The sequence below is a fragment of the Myotis myotis genome, unplaced genomic scaffold (genome assembly GCF_014108235.1).
Source record: "Myotis myotis isolate mMyoMyo1 unplaced genomic scaffold, mMyoMyo1.p scaffold_m19_p_4, whole genome shotgun sequence".
NCBI classification, from domain to species: domain Eukaryota; kingdom Metazoa; phylum Chordata; class Mammalia; order Chiroptera; family Vespertilionidae; genus Myotis; species Myotis myotis.
Genome location: NW_023416346.1, coordinates 48,297,580 through 48,317,423, shown reverse-complemented (window position 1 = coordinate 48,317,423; position 19,844 = coordinate 48,297,580). Strand labels below are relative to the sequence as shown.

Below are 19,844 nucleotides of genomic sequence, written 5' to 3'. Positions count from 1 at the left end.
TCACTGCTCTGGTTAAGGTAAGTGAAGTCCAGGGCTGTGATATCTGCTTCCTGACCATTGGTCCCACTGCCACAGGTCTTTGTTTATATTTCTATCTGGTTAACTCAGGCATCTGTAATGCAAAAACATGATGAGACACACTGAAACGTGGCTGGGTTTTTCACTCACACCAGGGAAGAATAAAAGAAGAGATATATAGGAAGTGGGTAACAGTAAGAGCACCGTTGCTAATATCTAGTTCTAACAATGGCTGCCATGAGCAGATATTATAAGTTCAACAAAGAATTACTGAGCTCTTCTATGTGTAAGGAAGTTCTCTAGGCCCTGGGGATACAGAAATGAAAATGGAGGATTCCTATGTTAATTAGCTCATAGCCTAGTAGGGAGAACAGGGATATAATAATAAGTTACAAGTGATATGAATCTTACAAAGGAGAAATACTGACAGGTTATATACTAAGTCACTTAGTTTAAGCCACTTGCTCCACATCAAGAGACTTGGATAGAATCACTTTCCCCAGAATGCCTAGATGGAAACTGGAGCTTGGAACTAGGATATTTGGAGGTAACCTTCCAATGTCTGCAGAAAATATGATACTATCAGTGGCTTCTATTAATGATGTCGATTGGATGCCAGGGACTTTATATATAGTATCTCAATTCATCAGCATTACTTTGCAATACGTACTTTATAGATGTGGAATCTAAGGCTCAGAGAAGTAATTCACCCAAGGTCTCACAACTTTGGCTTTGAATTCAGATTGGGATTTTAATCTAAATTCTGTCTAACTCTAAAGCCACGGTTTTTCCATAGCTTCAAACTACTTTGAAGACATAGTGTTGTTAAGAGCAAGAGTTGAAGATTCTAGTACTTGATCTTAATAATACTAAATATTTGTATGTCCTTAGACAACAACTCTTACTTTACCTGGTGGAGGGAGTATTCAATACAAGTCTTGCCTACTTCATAGTTTATAAAAAATGATAAATGAGACAGTAGAAGAATACTTACATTACATAAAATGTTCTTTATATATGTAGGATGTTACCAATGATTTAATGACAAAAGTTTGATTCTGCACCATACTCTATAATCCCTGTATTGCTCATTCAAGCATAGTCAAGGCTTGGAGGGGAAAGAAAAGCAAACTGGAAAGGGCTTCAGACTAGAACTGAGCACAGAGAGTCATAAATATGACCCAAATAATTTTCCATTTCCTGAGCCTCAAATTCTTCATTTCTAAAGTTCGAACTTTTTTCTAATCTTTGGCTGTTAGAGAGGCTACTTGTAATTGAAAAACATGATATATACTTAGTTTCTTTTTTTTTCTTTTTTTTGTATTGCTTAAAGTGTTACAAAGAGTATTACATATGTCTCCTTTTTTTCGTCCCCACCCTTGACAATCCCCTGGCCTCCCCTACCCCCCAGTGTCTTGTGTCCATTGGTTATGCTTATATGCATGCATACAAGTCCTTCGGTTGATCTCTTACCCACCCCCCACCCCCCCACCCTCCCCAGCCTTCCTGCTGTAGTTTGACAGTCTGTTCGAGGCAGCTCTGCCTCTGTATCTATTTTTGTTCATAAGGTTATAATGGTCTTTATTATCCAGAAATGAGTGAGATCATGTGGTATTTTTTACTTAGTTTCTTATATTAAGTTTTCTCTACCTTAAGAAGGGCCACAGGTTGCCTGCTCACAGTAGGGACCTGGCAATGCAAAATAATAATAATAATAATCCTATCTAATAATAGACAAACCTGGTAATTGACCATACCTTCGCTACACCTCCCATTGGCTAATCAGCATGATATGCAAATTAACTGCCAACAAATATGGCAGCTAATTTGCATATACTGGCTGGGACTGAAGACTGAACACACCATAGAAGGAAGCCAAGCAACGGATCTGGGCCAAGGTAGTGGAGACGGGCGGGGTAGCAGCAGCAGAGAAGGGCGGTGTAGGAGTGGCAGAGAAGGGTGGGGTAGGAACCACAGAGACTGGAGCGAAGCCCTATTCTTGCAGGAATCTTTCTGCAACGGGCTTCAAAGAAGAAGAAGAAGAAGAAGAAGAGGGAGAAGAAGAAGAAGAAGAAGAAGAAGAAGAAGAAGAAGAAGGAGGAGGAGGAGGAGGAGGAGGAGGAGGAGGAGGAGGAGGAGGAGGAGGAGGAGAAGAAGGAGAAGAAGGAGAAGAAGAAGAAGGAAAAGAAGTTGTTTAAATCTAAGTGGGCTAAGCTCTGTCAGCTCATCAGTTGCAAGTGGTGTTCAGCACTAAGTGAATTTCACTTAATGAATTACAGATGAAAGAACAGCAGGGACTTAATCAATAAATTTTTTTTAAAAAATAAATAAAAATTAAAAAATGAATTAAAAAATTAGGAGTCAAGGGGGAAAAAAAAACAGCAAGGAGCAAGAATGGAAGAGAAGACCTTTCATTTTTAACTTAAAGGGCTCATTTTATAACTATTTGAAATGTGCAGATCAGAATTTTTCTACTCTTTGCCTAATTGTTTACTTGAAACACCATGAACTGTTTTAAATGATGGGGACATTGAGAATTGACAGAGAAACCAAGCTAAGCTCTCAAATTCATAAACAAGGCCTACTATATATTCACCACTGAACCTCCTCCAGAGATGGGAGCTTTGAGATAGATAGGCAAAGTGAGTAAGGTTAGCTGTGGATTTGAGGATTGGATTCTAGATTGCATATAACTACAGTGTCATCACCCATATTTTAGCTGCATGCTCAAGGAAGTTGTAGAATCTATAGCTTTGATCATCTTTCTGATAACTCCCCTTTATCTGATTCCTAGAGTCTGCTCTAACTCCTCAGTAGGTGGTAATCCTTATTCTGCTTATTCCACATCTTCCAATGATGTGGAACTCATAACTTACTTCATGGAGATACTTATTCCATCTCCACCCTCCCAAATGCATCTTTTGATAGCTCCTTCCTGTCTCTGAGAATAAGTGCTCCACGTGAGAGTTCTTCAGAGACTGTCATACATGTATTAAACTTCTCCCTTGTTCTTTAACTTGACTTAATATCTCAGTGCCTTAGTTCTCCAACCTGAAAAAAATTGCAAAATTCTAGTCAAGATCAAATGGAATCATAAATATTAAAGTGGATTTTAAGATATTTAAATCTCTGTACACATAGGGATGGACACCTAATAATTTTTCAGTTATTCTTTTAGTATCTTCACAAATGATAAGATGGTGATTATGTGCATATGATGACAGCTCAGCTTTATTGGGATGGTCCAAATTTAAAATATATCATCTCATTGTTCTTGTAAAACATGGCATGGTGCATATTCAGTTATTTAAAAACACTCTGCCAGACTGCTTTCTTGAACTTAGAAGTATACCGAAGTCTTGATCAGACCTCATAATTTGTTTTGGATTGAAAAAAATGAAATCACTGAATTTATGGAGTTTAAGGAAAGTGGGAAGATGGGGGAATAAAAAGCCAAGAATTGGCAATACCACTGCCTGCTCACCCTTCCCTCAAGCACAGATAACTTCTACTGAGACTCCATACCCCTGCTTGCTTACTCAGCTTCCTCTTATTTTGATAAGATTTTCATGGCTGGACTCCAGGTCTTATTTTTCTTATCACAATTTTAACCTCAGACTACTAATAAGCATTTTTTTACTTATCCTTCTCCTAGTCCTTGTCATCTTAGAGTTTCCATCAACACAGATTTATATAAGGCCCATGGGACCTGTCCTGTAGGAGGTATTAATGGGAGTTCGAAGGAAAGAGAATTCCTCCAAGAGGGAACATAGAGTCTTATGTCCTTCCACAGCTCAGGGAATGGAGAAGTCAACAAGGGTCTGAATAGTCAGAGAAGGCTGTATCAAGAAGACTGAACTTGAGCTGGACATAGGAAGAGAGAGAAATGGCTTTTAGGTGAAGGAAAAGAGAGACATTGAAAGCAGGAGTGGGAATGATTACATGTTTGGAAGTGAAGGTATGAGTTTGGTTTCCTTATGTGTAGAATGCAAATCATGATACCTACTTCAGAAGACTGCTGTGTAGATTATGTGGTCTAGCAGAGAGCTGGTAAATGCATGTTCAGTATGTTGCATTTATTTCTCTAGAGCCCATGGCTGACATTGACAATCCTTTACAACATTCCACCAGTAAGGCCAGCCACAGGCCCAGAATTCTTTTAAATATAGCTCTAGGCAGCCAGTACCAGAGTGCGTAAACTGGCATAAATTAGGTACCCAAGAAATCATAAGTATTATCACCCCAAAGACCCACAAAATGTCTGGTATAACTGAATGAAAACAGAAGTTGTCTTTTCCATTTTTAATTTTATTTGATTATTTATTACAGTGCCATTAAATATATTAATTTCAGGTGGTTAGACATAGTGGTTAGACATTTGCATAATGTATTAAGTGATCCCCCTGATAATTCTAGTAAACCCTTAACACCATACATAATTATTAAGTAACTAGAGGCCCGGTGGACAAAAATTTGTGTGCACTCGGGGGGGAGGGGGGTCCCTCAGCCCGGCCTGTGCCCTCTTTCAGTCTGGGACCCCTCTGGAGATAATGACCTGCTGGCTTAGGCCTGCTCCCGGGTGGCAGAGGGAAGGCCCAATCCCTAGGTGCAGCCCCTGGTCGGGCTCAGAGCAGGGCCGATTGGGGAGTTGGGGCGCCGCCCCCTGTCATGCACAGAGCAGGGAGATTGGGAGGTTGTGATGCTACCCTCAGTCACGATCAGGGTAGGGCCGATTGGGGGGTTGGGGCACCGTCCCCTGTCACACTCAAGGCAGGGTCGATGGGGAGGTTGCGGTGCCACCCTCGGTCACGCACAGAGCAGGGCCAATCAGGGGGGTTGGGGCTCTGTACCCTGTCATGCACAGAGCAGGGCCCATCAGGGGGTTGGGGCACCGCCCTCTATCACCCACAGAGCAGGGCCAATCAGGGGGTTGGGGCACCGCCACTCTCACACTCAGGGCAGGGCCGATGGGGAGGTTATGGCTCTACCCCGTCACACACAGAGCAGGGCCCGTGGGGGGGGGCGGTTGGGGAGCTCCCCCCTATCAGGCACAGAGCAGGGCTGATCAGGGGGTTGGGGAGCCTTCCCCTGTCACGAACAGAGCAGGGTGGATAGGGAGGTTGTGACCCCACCCCCTGTCACACACAGAACCGCAGGGCGATCGGGGGTTTGGGCGCTGCCCCCTGTCACGCTTATCCCGGTGCTGGGAAGCCTCATGGCTCCACTGATCCTGGTGCTGGGAGGCATATTACCCTTTTATTATATAGGGTAGAGGCCTGGTGCAAGGGTGGGGCCGGTTGGTTTTCCCTGAAGGGTGTCCTGGATCAGGGTGGGGGTCCCCACTGGGGTGCCTGGCCAGCCTGGGTGAGGGGATGATGGCTGTTTGCAGCTGGTCACACACCCTTCAGGGTGGGGGTCCCCACTGGGGTGCCTGGCCAGTCTGGGTGAGGGGCTGAGGGCTGTTTTCAGGCTGGGTGTGACTGAAGCTCCCAACTGCTCCTTTTTTTCTTTTCTTTTTTTTTTTATTCTGGGCCAGCTTTAGCTTTGAGGCTTGGCTCCAGCTCTTAGGCCTCGGCTGAAAGTAGGTTTCTGGCCTTCGCTTGCAATGTTGTGAATCTGCTGGCTGAAGTCCGGCGGTATTTGTTACAGAGTTTCTTAAACTGCCTGCTCAGAGGCCTGCAGCCGCAGGCGGGGAACGTTGGTTTCCTCCATCACTGAGGCAACCAAGCCTCATGTTAGTTTCAAGCTGCCTGGCTGCCGGCCGCCATCTTGGCTGGCAGTTTATTTGCATATCTCACTGATTAGCCAATGAAAAGGGTAGCAGTCGTACACCAATTACCATGTTTCTCTTTTATTAGTGTAGACATTGACTACATTTCCTATGCCAGTGGTTCTCAACCTTGGCTGCACATTAGAATCACCTGGGAATCTTTTTAAAATCCCGGTTTCTGGGCCTCATCCTCTGGAAATTCTGTTTCTTTGTTACTAATGTTGTGGCCTCACCCCATAACAAAGAAACAGAATTGCCAGAGGATGAGGCCCAGAAATCAGGATTTGAAAAAGATTCCCAGGTGATTCTAATGTGCAGCAGAGGTTGAGAACCACTGTCCTATGCTGTACTTTACATCGCTGTGACTATTTTATAACTGCCAATTTATATGTCTTAATCCTTTCACCTTTTTCTCCCATCCCCTAACTTCCCTTCCACCTGGCAACCCATCAGTTTGCCCTCTGTATCTGTATCTGAGTTTGTTTCTGCTTTATTTGTTTATTTTCTTATATAGATTCCACATTTAAGTGAAAAATGAAATCATATGGAATTTATCTTTCTCTGTTTACTTATTTCACTAAGCATAATACCCTTTAGATCCATGAAATAGAACTACCATATGATTCAGCAATCCCATTTCTAGATATTTCTCTGAAGAAATCCAAAACACTAATTTGAAAAGATGTGTGCATCCCTATGTTTATTGCAGCATTACTTACGATAGATAAGCTATGGGAGCAAACTTAGTGTCCATTGATAGACAACTATTGGATAGAGAAGATGTACTACATATATACAATGGAATATTATTCAGCTGTCAAGACGAAATCTTACCATTTCTTTTCTCCTTTTCTTTCTTCCTTTCTTTCTTTCTTTTCTTATTTTTTTTTTGTTTGTTTGTTTGTTAATCCTCACCCAAGGATATTTTTCTATTGATTTTTAGAGAAAGTGGAAGGGAGAGGGAGAGACAGAGAGAAACATTGATGTGAGATAGACACATCAATTTGTTGCCTCTGGCACATACCTCAACCAGGACCGGGGAACCTGCAACCAAGGTAGATGCCTTTGACCAGAATCAAACCTGGGACCCTTCAGTCTATGGGCCGACACTCTAACCACTGAGCAAAACCGGCTAGGGCCCATTTATCTTTCCTATTCTTTTTTTAAAAAATATATATATTTCTTTATTGATTTCAGAAAGGAAGGGAGAGAGAGAGAGAGATAGAAACATCAGTGATGAGAGGGAATCATTGATCCGCTTCCTCCTGCACACCCCCCACTGGGGATCAAGCCCACAACCCCGGCATGTGCCCTTGGCCGGAATCGAACCTGGGACCCTTCAGTCCGCAGGCCAACGCTCTATCCATTGAGCCAAACTGGCCAAGGCTATCTTTTCTATTCTATCGACTACAAATGAAAACCTCTGCATTTACAGTGGGTAAAAGGCCCACCATGTCTTCAGCACTTGCAGGTTTGAAATAAGACTTAGACCCAATCCAGCTACAAACATTATCTGCCACATATCATAACATCCCTTGTGAGCAGCACACTTGATCTGCAGAAGTTAACAAACCTCCAGAACATGGCTACTTTCACTGAAGTCTTAATTTTATAAGCCATATATAATGCTGATACCACTCAGGGCCTGAATCAAGTTGGCAAGTACAAAGAGGCAATGGAGTCTATCTTTGGGGTTCTCTCTTGACTGCATGTAATGCTCTATGTTCAACTCTAGTGATATGATGCCTACCTAGTGGCTAATCATCTTGTTCTCCATCCTGCATGCAGATCTTTTCCTGCCTATAAAAATTTAACCATTTACCTATCTGGGCCTTCTTCTTTGTTGGATTGAGAGAGAATGGTGCAAATGGGTCATGTACTGCAAGGACAATGTTATTGGTCATGATTCTGGCTGATGACTGAACAGAGTCATCCAAGCATGTGATATGGCTGCCAGCAGAAACCACAGACAAAAGAGACAAGGTGGGTGAAGGGGCAAATGGAGAAACAGGACCTTAGGAAGAATATTAAATGAGCCTATGGAACAAGAAAGCGGATGGAGCAAGTGTGGCTCCTTCAAAAAGTTACTCACATTATAAAGGAAAACTAGGAAACTGTGACAGGAAATACTTGTAAAGAGTGCTCATGACACATTTAACTGCATAATGGGTCCAGCTGAGCCAGAAGGAAGGTTGAAGCTTAAAGGAAGGTATGAATTCTGAGTCATAGAAATGGCCAAATTAACCCCACCTGGGCTTCTCTATCTCTAATAATGGAGATATGGGTATAGCTTTTCTCCCTGATTCACAAGCAGAGAAGAGAAAAGCAGTGCATAACTCACAGCAGGCACCACAGAGTCCTAAGAGAAGAGTCAGCTCAATTGCTACACTCTCGGTTGCCTCCAAGCCAGCTATACTGCAGATGCCTGAGTTAGGCCTACACTAGCCCAGTGTTTAGAGGTGACCATGCATCTTTAATGAGAACCTTGGAAGGAAGCAATCCACATATTACACACTTCAGGGGTCACTTTTGAAGCCAAATATTTTCTACTTTCAAAAATATAGATAGTGCTGAAGCAGAAAGGGATTTTTGAGAGTACAGTCTGCCCTCCATATCTGCAGGGTTTACTTCCACAGATTCAATAAAGTGTGGATAAAAAAATATTTTTTAATCCCAGAAAGTTCCAAACAGCAAAACTTGAATGTGTGATGTGCCAAGCACTATGCTGAATCCAGGAGTACCCTGCTGTAGCCTATATGGAAATATAGGTTATATGCAAATACTATACCTTTTTATATAAGAAACTAGAGCATCTGTGGATTTTGGTATCCTCAATGGGCCCTAGAACCCATCCCTACTGAGAGATGGCTACTCAACCTAGTGTTTCTCTAAAGTGTTGTCAGGGAAACTTCTGCATCAGCATTATCTGCAGAGTTTAGTTAAAATGGAGATTATTTTATCTCATTTCAAACCCATTGAATCACACTGTCAAGGGGTAAGGCCCAATAATCTGCATATTAAATTACGGGGGGGATTCTAACTGCCCTGAAATTTGAGAACCATTGACAAATGTTGGAGTTCTGTGTAGTAACTCACCCAATATACCCAGGGTAAAATCTGAAGACCTCTTACCACAGAATCATTTGGCGTGCCCATAAAAACTCAGGTCCCTGGATCTCCTTCTAACCCCCTTGACTCAGAATTTCTTACGTGTGATAAAATTTGAGAAACAAAGTGGCTTCATTGTACAGATCCAGATACTAACCCAGAGAGAGAGGGGATTTGCTCAAGGTTGTCAGTAGAGCTAAGGTCACACTCAAGTCTCCAGATAAGTCCAAATGGTATCTTGAGGGTTATGTCTTAGTTTAGCTTCTGTGACATTCATTAGAAGGCCTCGCTCTCTAGAGTAACAATGTAACTGCTCCAGGTAATTGCATGAGCCTAAATCAAAGCTTCTTCTGCAATGAGTTAGTCAGATCAGCTCAAGGTCACAAAGCTCTCTTAAAAGCAGCAGGGTCCTGCAGGCCCTTCATGAAATGGGGTCTCAGGGGACTCAAGAGTGAATTAGTTTTATATCTAGGGACACTCTTAACCCTGGCTTAGAGTCAAACTGAAACAAACCCCCAAATGTCCTGCAATAGTTTAATAAGCCTATTTTTGTGCTGTTGTTTTTGTAGTCGAAACCTTTACCAATTAAGTAAATGCTTAAACATAGCAGTTTTGTGTGAGACCTGGTCCAAGTTCACTAGTCTGATGGCCCAAACCTGTGCATTTGAGGTTCCATCTCTTTCTCTACTTTATCTCCCCAAGCCTGTAGTCTGGAATTCCTCAAGACTGGCATGCTCTGCCCCAGGATCTGCTGGGATAATTCAATAGAAGGCCATTGACCTCAAAAAGGAGAGCAATTCCCTATGATAAGACAAAGTAGATTTTCTTTGAAAGATTAAGCAATTGCCGTTGACAATGGTGGTGTTGTATGGTTTACATTTGGGATAAAGCTTATAATTTTAGTGAGTGTTTCACTAGTGCTACATAATTAGAAAAATTAAATGCTCTGCCACCTTGAATACATAATTCTGTAAAGAAACAAGATACCTCTGTAGAGATTCTAGAACTTGTGAGGGTGGAGATAAAGGGCCAAAGGCACGAACAGAGAGTGAAAAATTATAATCACACCCTTGCAACAACAACAAAAAAGAGTTTGGTACAGGTTCTCAATCCCTTATCTTCAATTCTGAAATAGAAAGTTCTGTAGGATGGAAGCTATTTTTTTTTTTTTCATTAATTCGGTGCAAGATTCATTTAGCAGCAAAACCTGAGCTGAACTGACATGAACTTAGTCTCTATCTCTTTTAGTATAAATATTCAGGATTTTTTTTCCATGCAAAAATGTTAATGACTTAATTATGGGATATTTTCCCAGACATCACTGGGAGTGTTGTGTAAGAAGCAGTACATACTCTCTGTTAACTTTCTAATTCCAAAACAAAAAAAAATTAATTCTAAATCTCAGTCAGATAACAGACTGTGGACCCAGAATAATGATAACTAACATTTATGGAGCACTTGGCATCTGCATGAAACTGTGCTAATCTCTTTTCATCTCATTTAATCCTTGGGTCACTATAGGACAGGTATTAAAATCATCACCATTTGAAAGTTAGGAAATTGATTCTCAGACAGGTTAAATAGCTTGTCCAGAGTCACACAACTTTTGGTCAGACCAGGATTTGGATGTAGGTCAGTCTGACTCTAGAACCTGTATGCTGAATTCTTGCACTCTACTGCCTGGGAGAGATTAACAGTTGTGAAGGGCAGCGTGGGCTCATTTGGGCTTCATGTGAAGGTAGAATATCATTTGAGGAACAACCTACTACCTTCAAATATGTACCCTCCCCATCTCTACTTATCTGCAATGCAACTATTATAGCTTTATTCCTTGAGGTTCATCTACATGGCTTTTCACACAGGGACCACCAGCATCAGAAATCTGCTGGGCATCTTATTAAATACAGATTCCTGATGTCCACCCCCGACCTACTGAGTCAGAATTGTTAGGGAACAAAATCAAATTTATTCCTATACACATTAGAGTTTGAAAAAAAAAGTGAATACCCTTAGAAAGGCCAATCATTAACCTTCATTAACTAATTTACATCTTAGTATCAGTTGACACATGGTTGGATGAGCAGGAATAAACTCAGCTCTTCTCAAACTTCAGTGCATATTTGAATCACCTGGGGAATCTTGTTATAGTGGAAAACTGATTCAATAAGTCAAGTGGGACCTGAGAGTCTGCTTATCTAACAATCTCCCTGGTGATGTCAATTCTGCTAGTTCCCATATCACATTTTGAGTAGCAAGGGGCATGAATCTTCACCATGCCTTGAGTAGTGTATGCAAATGAGTATATCTGTGGTACTGGAGGAATTGCTATTCTGGATAGTAGTCCTGATGAGCATGCTGGATCCAATATTAACAAGATTTGTTTCTTTGGGCAAACACTTTTACCTCTCTGGATCTCTGTTTTCTCATCTGTGAAAGTATGAATTTGACATGGATGATCTCTAAGGTCACTATGGATTATAAAATTCTTTGAGTCTCTGATTTTAAAAAAAGGTACTTTAGAACCAAAGGCTTAATCTAAGGGCAAATTCCTATAATATAAGGGAGTGGGGAGAGAAATCTACTGTGTCTTTTATATTTATCTTCTTAATTCAAAATCCTTTATTTGTCCTAAGGTAATTTATTTCTTCTGAATGTGCAGAACATTGGCATTCTCCCTGAAGACGAGGTGACATTCAGTAGTGGACAACAATTTTTGCCATCTCTCCAGCTCAGCTCTCAGCATCTCCTGTGACTTCATAGCTAACAGCTTTGGCTACTTGCTCATGATACTGTCTCTTTGATCACAGAGCAAACCCACTGTCTGACCACTGGTCTCCAGGACTTGTACTCAATTCTACTTATTTCCGGAAGATATAATGGAGAAGCATACAGAATCATCACCTACATTGCAGGTAGAACATTCCTCCCTTTGGGCAGAGAACCTCATTCTGCAGCCACAAGTGCAGCATCTGACTGAGGAGAACACGACTGTGAGGGATAAAGTCATGCCTGCTCTGGCCACCCCAATGATGCCTTTACTCTATTCACTGAAGAATCTTTCCCAGTTTCCTGATGACCCTGCCAATCTCTCAGGGTTTCTTGCTCAGGTGACTAACTATTTGACAACTCTCAAGATCACCAATCCCATACACGATGCCCAAGTCAAATTGTTTTTTGACTACCTATCTCAGCAGATGGAAAGTTGTGGGATGATATCTAAGTCTGAGCAGAGTGCTCTGTTGAAGCAATATGAGAACTTTGTTCTTGAGTTCCAGCGGTCATTTGGTGAGTCCAAAAGACAGGAAATGAGCCCTCTGGTGAATGCTAAGGTTGACGAAGGGGACAACTCCTCTCAGCAGGATGCTACTACTTTCCAGCCTCTTGCTCAAAATCTGAGCTGTAATGAAACCAATGAGAGTGATCACTTCCAAGAGGGCCTACCTGATCCCATTCAGGATGAAATGAGTGGCACAGATATGATGGACAACCTCCCAGACCTGATCACTCAGTGTATTCAGTTAGACAGGAAACACAGTGACAAGCCAGAGCTCTTACAGTCAGAGGCCCAGCTCCCAGTGTTGTCATCCCTGGTGCACTACCAAACCCTCTCCAGCCCCTCATGTCCATCATCCAAGGAGCTTATACAGCTGAGAGGAAGCCAGCCACCTCTCACCCCTGCCAAACGAGCCCGCCAGCAAGAAACTCACTTGTGCCTCTACTGCAGCCAAGCTGATCACTTCACAAGAGATTGCCTTGCAAAACGATCTCGAGCTCCAGCAAGGATAAACAACCCAGCTCACCAGTAAGAGGAGCCAAGGCATGTCCCTTTGTGAACTTACATTCCTCTCACCTCCAGCCTTACTGATTTATATCCTGCACTAAACATTTAAAATACAGATGGAGAACTGTGATAGCACTTTATACATTCATGAACACATGTCCTTCTGGAAATTTAAATAACCAGATCTTATTTATTTGGTGACCCATCACCAAACCTAACCCAACAATGATGAAAACAATTCACAGGTACTTTCTGTAGTTGGTACTAATTTCCCAAGAGTACTAAAACCCTGCAGGCAAAACTCTGCCCAGTCTTTGCCAATGAAAACAACCCTGGAAGTACATTAAGAACCTCTTCCCCACCAATGGGTGAGATCTAGTTTGAGTCTTCTGTGCCTAAGAGTGGACCCAATCTTTTTACCCTCACCCTCATTGTTCTCTGTTGGTTTAAGACTCTGGACTGAAGACTTAATTGCATTTTCATATTTCCTACCAATATTATCCTACTAGAGGCTGGCTTCTGCTCCACCTGTTGACTAGAGTTCAGCTTCAACACAAGCCAACCTTCATGGAAACAAAGCTCTGCCACCCTTCCATACAGCTATATTTTATTGTCATTTAAAGACTTAAGCTTTCTCAACATACTGGGTCTCTTGGCTATTGACAAACCAGGTGGTATGGCCTTTTGAACACAGCCTGGAATTGTCAGTCTACTTCTAGCCCTTCAGACAGGTACATATTTTTAGCTAAGCTCTACCAATTCCAGTTTACCTTCCTTTTTGCCAATCATCTACTTTAGGTTTCTGCATGTTGTATGGCCAAGTTAAAATTGTCTAGGATAATGACTTCTGACAAGTATTTAGTGAAAGTTGGGGGAAGGTATCCCATAGTAATTACTGTGTCTGCATTGAAGACTGAGAGTCAGGCCCTGCAAAAGTTTCTGACTCTAGAGGCTTCAGTGTGGTCACCACGTAGGATCACTGGCCATTTATGTTAAGCTCTACTCTTATGGATGACCTCTGGGAAGCTCTTGCCTGATTGAATGTCTTGAAGAGCAATTAATGGCAGGCGACTTTCTGAACCATCTCATCTGAAGAATCCTGGGGCATATAAACAAACACCATCTGTACATAAAACTCAAGAAGTGGGGTTGGATTGCTTGTGTTGTACTCTTGACATACATCAGCTCTGTATATCGATTCCTAATGCTTCTGAACAAACATCATGCTATGCTGGAAAGGCACAGCTTTCTAAAATCTTAAGGATATCTAATGATGATCAGTGATTCCTAGTAATTATCCAGTCCTCTGTTCCCTGCTTTGTAGTACTGATATATGTCCTCATAATGGATCCCCTGAAGAAAAATTGCTAATTCCATTTTTCCTAGTAGCCACCAAGACCTCTCAGAATATAAAGTGCAATTGTCCTTTGGCCTTATTTCTGGAGAATTATGCTAACATTGGCAATACTTAAACCTAGCTAGGAGCTTACTACTCTCATCTTGTAGCACTACCAGACAGATCTTTCTGCCCATCAGTGCCTCACTAACTACTGTACCAATCCTTATTTGCATTCACAAGAGGTCTCTTTTATCAACAGCTTGCTATGCATCCACTTTACTCCATGTGCTCTCACAACAAGGAGACCTGAATGCATATATTTCAGTTGTTCCAAGGAATTCTCATGAGAATACTAGGATTATATGAGATCCCCTAAAGTAGCGGTTCTCAACCTGTGGGTGGCGACCCCTTTGGCGGTCGAACGACCCTTTCACAGGGGTCGCCTAAGACCATCCTGCATGTCAGATATTTACATTACGATTCATAACAGTAGCAACATTACAGTTATGAAGTAGCAACGAAAATAATTTTATGGTTGGGTCACAACACGAGGAACTGTATTTAAAGGGCCAGAAGGTTGAGAACCATGGCAAAGGGTAGATTTATATGAACTTTAAGTGACTCTGGAATTACCAGGAGGAATCCTAATCTAGCACCACCAATTCTGTAATAAAGAACTCATTCAATGGCCTCAAGTCATTTCCTTACAAACCCTAGTATATTCCTGGAGTGCTAATGGTAGCATTCAATTGGCTTCATCACCAACATTTCCTTTCTTAGGAACATAATTTATCATTATGTGCCCTCTCACAAAAATATGTCACTCTGTTTCCTCTTTGGACCTTCCCTCTGCAGCAAAATTACCTTCTTCTCCAAGAAATCTTCATATTTCAGCCTCTCAGAATAGATAATCAACCCTGGGCTATTAACTTCAGTTCACCTCCCACTTCTAGAGGCCACCTCTTGTGCTCTGTGTGATGAAATCTAACAGTGAGACTGAGCATATGAATAGAATGCTGAGATAATACTTTTATGCCTACTAGCTAGCAAACATTTTATTTACCACTTTAAAATATTTTATAGTGACACCATCCACTTCAACTATAATTAATTCATTACTTAGCAGAAAGAGTTACATGGATGAGTTTTCAGAACGTATACCAGAGTGAACTTTTCTGAGAGTGAAGCAAATTAAAATCTACAGAAAACAGATGAGATGTAACCTACTGAAATATGTAGTCTGGAAATGTTAATGCTTGGGTAGCCCCCAGGTATAATCAAGGTTGTAGTGTGGGAGGCAGATCTGCTGTATAATTGATGCCACCCAGCAAGATAGAATCTAATCATTTTATGATGTCTTAAGAAGGAATTGTTTACAAGAAAATGTTCTGCATGGAATCCAAAAGAGAAAAAAAAGAGAAAAAGGAGGCAATTAAAAACCACAGGATACTGGTAATCTCTCTAGAGTCAGAGGGGGGATGTTGACCAGCAAATGATTTGGCAGGTCCACCTACAGTGAGTGAGGTGAAGGCACAAGGCCATCTCAATTTTTGTCATTAGCCATTACGATTGTCACCAAACTCCCCTTGCTTTGACTCTATGCTCTAAAAAGTAATATTTTCCTGTATAAAAATGTTGTTATGGCAGAAAATTTGCTAACCAGCTGGCACGAGTGTTCTAGACTAATTCTTATTATAAATGAATAAATTCATGTTTGGCTTATATATCAGTTTTTTGTAGTTTTAATAGCATCAATCTTCCAGATTCTAATCGCCTCTGAGCACACTGTAAAAAAAAATAAGATTTTCACCGTGCAAAGTCAGCACCACAGTGTGAACCATAGCAAATCCACTGAATATTAGCCTCCCTGAGACCATTGCCTCAACAGTCAATCAGCCTCCCTCTTTATTTCTCTCATTTGTCTACAACTGTAATAAAATTACAAAATACCTATGGGTTTCACTTTCTGCACTTTTCTCCGCACACATTCAGCACCATGGTACCTGCCTTAAGCAATTGCTTCTTACAATACTACATAGCTTAGTCAAACCATCAGGATACACTGTCATGGATGAAGATATGTAGACATAAGCCCATGTGAAGAACCTTTGGAGAGAGAGGGGTGTATACAACTGGCCTAACTCTCATCATCTCCATTCTGTCCAGATGGCAATACATAAGAAAAATACTGTCACTGCCCTAACCTCTACCCATGATGGTAAAACAAATATCACCCTTTTCTAGATTCTGGAAGATCTTCTCCACTCAGAACAATCTTGCCTATGACCACAATAGTCATCTCTGAAACAAAATAGAGAATTTAAGATATATCAGCATCTTGGCAAAAATCTAACATATCATGCCCTTGGGAAAGCTCTGGGAGCTTCTGCCACATCTGTATATCCTTCTACGTTGGTGACCATCTTTCACTGCCTCTCTTTGAAGCTTCAGGCCTCATTTAGCCAAGAGACTGGGAAAACCTCCAAGGGACTATAACAGGGGTGGGCAAACTTTTTGACTCGAGGGCCACAATGGGTTCTTAAACTGGACGGGAGGGCTGGAACAAAAGCATGGATGGAGTGTTTGTGTGAATTAATATAAATTCAAAGTAAACATCATTACATAAAAGGGTACCGTCTTTTTTTTTTTAGTTTTATTCATTTCAAACGGGCCAGATCTGGCCCGCGGGCAGTAGTTTGCCCACGGCTGGACTATAATGTCATAAGTCTTCAATGACACCTTCATACAAGGGTTACTGCTCACATTTTACAAACAAAAATGCCTGAAGGGTGGTACACCACTTAGTAGAGTCAGTAGAACTCTCCTGATACTCAGACAACATTTCCCCTTCATTGATAATGGCTATAACTTTGAATATTAATGCACTAAATTATTGATATTACTTCTTTATATAAGCTTAGACTCTTGAGTCTATTTGAAACTGTTTTCTGATCAGTGCCTTTCAGTGCACACATAACGTGGCTCTGGTCCTTTTATCTATCCAATTCAGCGATCAGCCAGTTGTGACTATATTTCACCAATTCCATTTGCTTCATAGTAACCCTTCATTGTGGAAGACCATAAGAATTTCAGTTTTGCCCTAACAGGTTTGGCTCAGTGGATAGAGCGTCGGCCTGCGGACTGAAGGGTCCCAGGTTCGATTCCGGTCAAGGGCATGTACCTTGGTTGCGGGCACATCCCCAGTAGGGGGTGTGCAGGAGGCAGCTGATTAATGTTTCTCTCTCATTGATGTTTCTAACTCTCTATCCCTCTCCCTTCCTCTCTGTAAAAAATCAATAAAATATATTAAAAAAAAAAAGAATTTCAGTTTTCCTATGCATAGAAAACGTCTCTTTGGGCATATAATTTGGCTTTGTGTGCATCTGGGGAAAGGGAATTTATAGTTGGTGGATGACTACATCAGGTTCTGTGCTCAGTGCTTTAACTTGTTAATGATATTTAATTTCACATTATGATATCCATTTCTGGCTCTTAGGCTCTTAATGCTCAGGTGGTGATTATATATATATATCATATAGAGAAATATGCTAATTAGGTTGGGACGCCATAACGGGTCACAACCGAACAGGAGGAGGTTGCACACACAGCATCGGGAGCAGGGAGGAACTGGGGACTGGCTTCCTTAGTAGTCCTGCAGGGTCAATCTGAAGAGGACAGGACAGGCACCAATGGACCAGTGCTGCCAGCAGGATCTCGACAGGGCTGCTGGCCTCCTGGAACTTGGCCTTGGGCACTGAGGCCGCTTCCCATTCCTTGGACTGGCTCCCTTAGTAGTCCTGCAGGTTGAATCTGAAGAGGACAGGCCAGGCACCAATGGACCAGCACTGCTGGCACTTGAATGTGAGCAGACAGAGGGAAAAAAGACCTTCAAGGTCTGTCCAAGGCAGGTTTGCGTTTAAAGCCAAGTGGGGTGGTCCGGAGCTGCGCAGCACTGACAACCATGGCAGTCTCCGCTTCGGTGGTGCAGCTGCAGCTCGAAGTGTGGGGAGTGAGGGCCATGCAAGCCGGGCACTTTGGCTGCCAATGGTCAGCTAATTTCAGCTCCTAGGCGGACACAATCAGGGAAGCCGGTGGGACCTCTGCAAAAAAAGAGAAGGCTGAAGAGGAACGATACTTCCAAGAGCGGACTAAAGAACAGCTGGCAGCCTTGAAGAAACAACATGTAGAAGAGATCACTCTTCATAAAAAGGAGATTGAACGTCTGCAGAAAGAAATTGATCGGCACAAGCAGAACATCAAGAAACTGAAAGATCATGATATTGCGGCGGTGTCAGGGTTAGGGACAGCCATATTTGCTGGTGCAGCCCAAGCTATCAACAACAAAATGTGCGCCGGAGCTCGGTGGGCGAGTGGGGGGGATGTCTTACAAACCGAACTTGACCTTGCACATGTCCACAGCCTCCCTCAACGCTGCTGAGAGCATCCACCCGCCTTCCACCAGCATGGCAACATCCTCCCAGTACCGCCAGCTGCTCAGTGACTACGGACCACCATCTCTAGGCTACACGCAGGGAACAGGGAACAGCCAGGTGCCCAAGAGCAAATATGCTGAGCTTCTGGCCATCATCAAAGAGCTGGGGAAGGAGATCCCACCCAGGTACTTTGAAGATCCCACCCAGCAAGAGCACGATGGAGAGACTGAAACGAGGCATCATCCACGTGAGAGGACTGGTTCGGGAGTGCTTGGCTGAGAGAGCGGAACCCTAGTTCCTAGCCTCTGAGTCAGCACCAAAGGCTTTCCATCTTCTTCTAAGAAGTGACAGCTCATGCCCCCTTCACCCCCCTTCCCTCCCCTCCCTTCAGATGAAACTTGGTTTCAAAATGGTAACAGCTTGGTTTCTCCTCCCTGTGCCCCTCCCGTGGTTCGTCAGGCTCCAAACCTCCCGTCGCTGAGATGGAGAAGAGAGTTTTGCAGTTATTAGGTTTACATATTAGTTAGGAACTATCCAGGGCATTTTGTGTGTGTTTTTTAAAAACATTGATTTACATGATGCACGTCAGTTACCTATCACAGTAAACCATAGTTGGCCTCCCAGATACCAGAGTTTCTCTTCTGGATACATTTCTGTTACTCACATGGTTCTTTATGTTTCTCTTCTGAGCTGATCCAACTCTGAGGGTTTATTTCAGCAAGTCCTGAGACAGCACTTTAGTAGCCAGTGGATGACTACATCAGGTTCTGTGCTCAGTGCTTTAATTTGCGACACAGTATAAATGCTGCTCAATGTAACTTTTTTTTTATTTGCTTAAGCATTTGCATGACTATTAGTACTTTGAAGTCAATCTTTAAAATGCACAAGTTATACTATAAATTCAACGCACTTCCCATTAAAATACCAATGGCATACTTCACAGATCTAGAACGAACTCTCCAAAAATTCATCTGGAATAAAAAGACTCCGAATAGCTGCAGCAATCCTGAGAAAGAACAAAGTAGGTGGGATCTCAATACCAGATATCAAGATGTATTACAAAGCCACTGTTCTCAAAACTGCCTGGTACTGGCACAAGAATAGGCATATAGATCAATGGAATAGAATAGAGAGCCCAGAAATCGGCCCGAACCAATATGCTCAATTAATATTTGACAATGGAGGCAAGAACATACAATGGAGCCAAGACAGTGTCTTCAATAAATGGTGTTGGGAAAATTGGACAGATATATGCAAGAAAATGAAACTAGATCACCAACTTACACCATACACAAAAATAAACTCAAAATGGATAAAGGACTTAAATGTACGACAGGAAACCATAAAAATTCTAGAAGAATCTGAAGGCAACAAAATCTCAGACATATGCCGAAA

The 19,844-nt window shown here is 42.2% G+C and overlaps 1 protein-coding gene and 2 pseudogenes across 1 annotated transcript; all 3 read left to right on the top strand.

Annotated features, from left to right (window-relative positions):
• The first annotated feature begins 11,610 nt into the window (after positions 1 to 11,610).
• On the top strand, positions 11,611 to 12,702 carry RTL4 (retrotransposon Gag like 4). The gene has a single exon (XM_036304477.1). It carries the CDS (start codon positions 11,773 to 11,775, stop codon positions 12,700 to 12,702), a length of 930 nt encoding a protein of 309 aa, XP_036160370.1. The 5' UTR covers positions 11,611 to 11,772.
• Positions 12,703 to 17,977: 5,275 nt separating this feature from the next.
• LOC118653396 lies at positions 17,978 to 18,307 on the top strand (annotated as a pseudogene).
• Positions 18,308 to 18,395: 88 nt separating this feature from the next.
• On the top strand, positions 18,396 to 18,744 carry LOC118653395 (annotated as a pseudogene).
• The last annotated feature ends 1,100 nt before the right edge of the window (positions 18,745 to 19,844 follow it).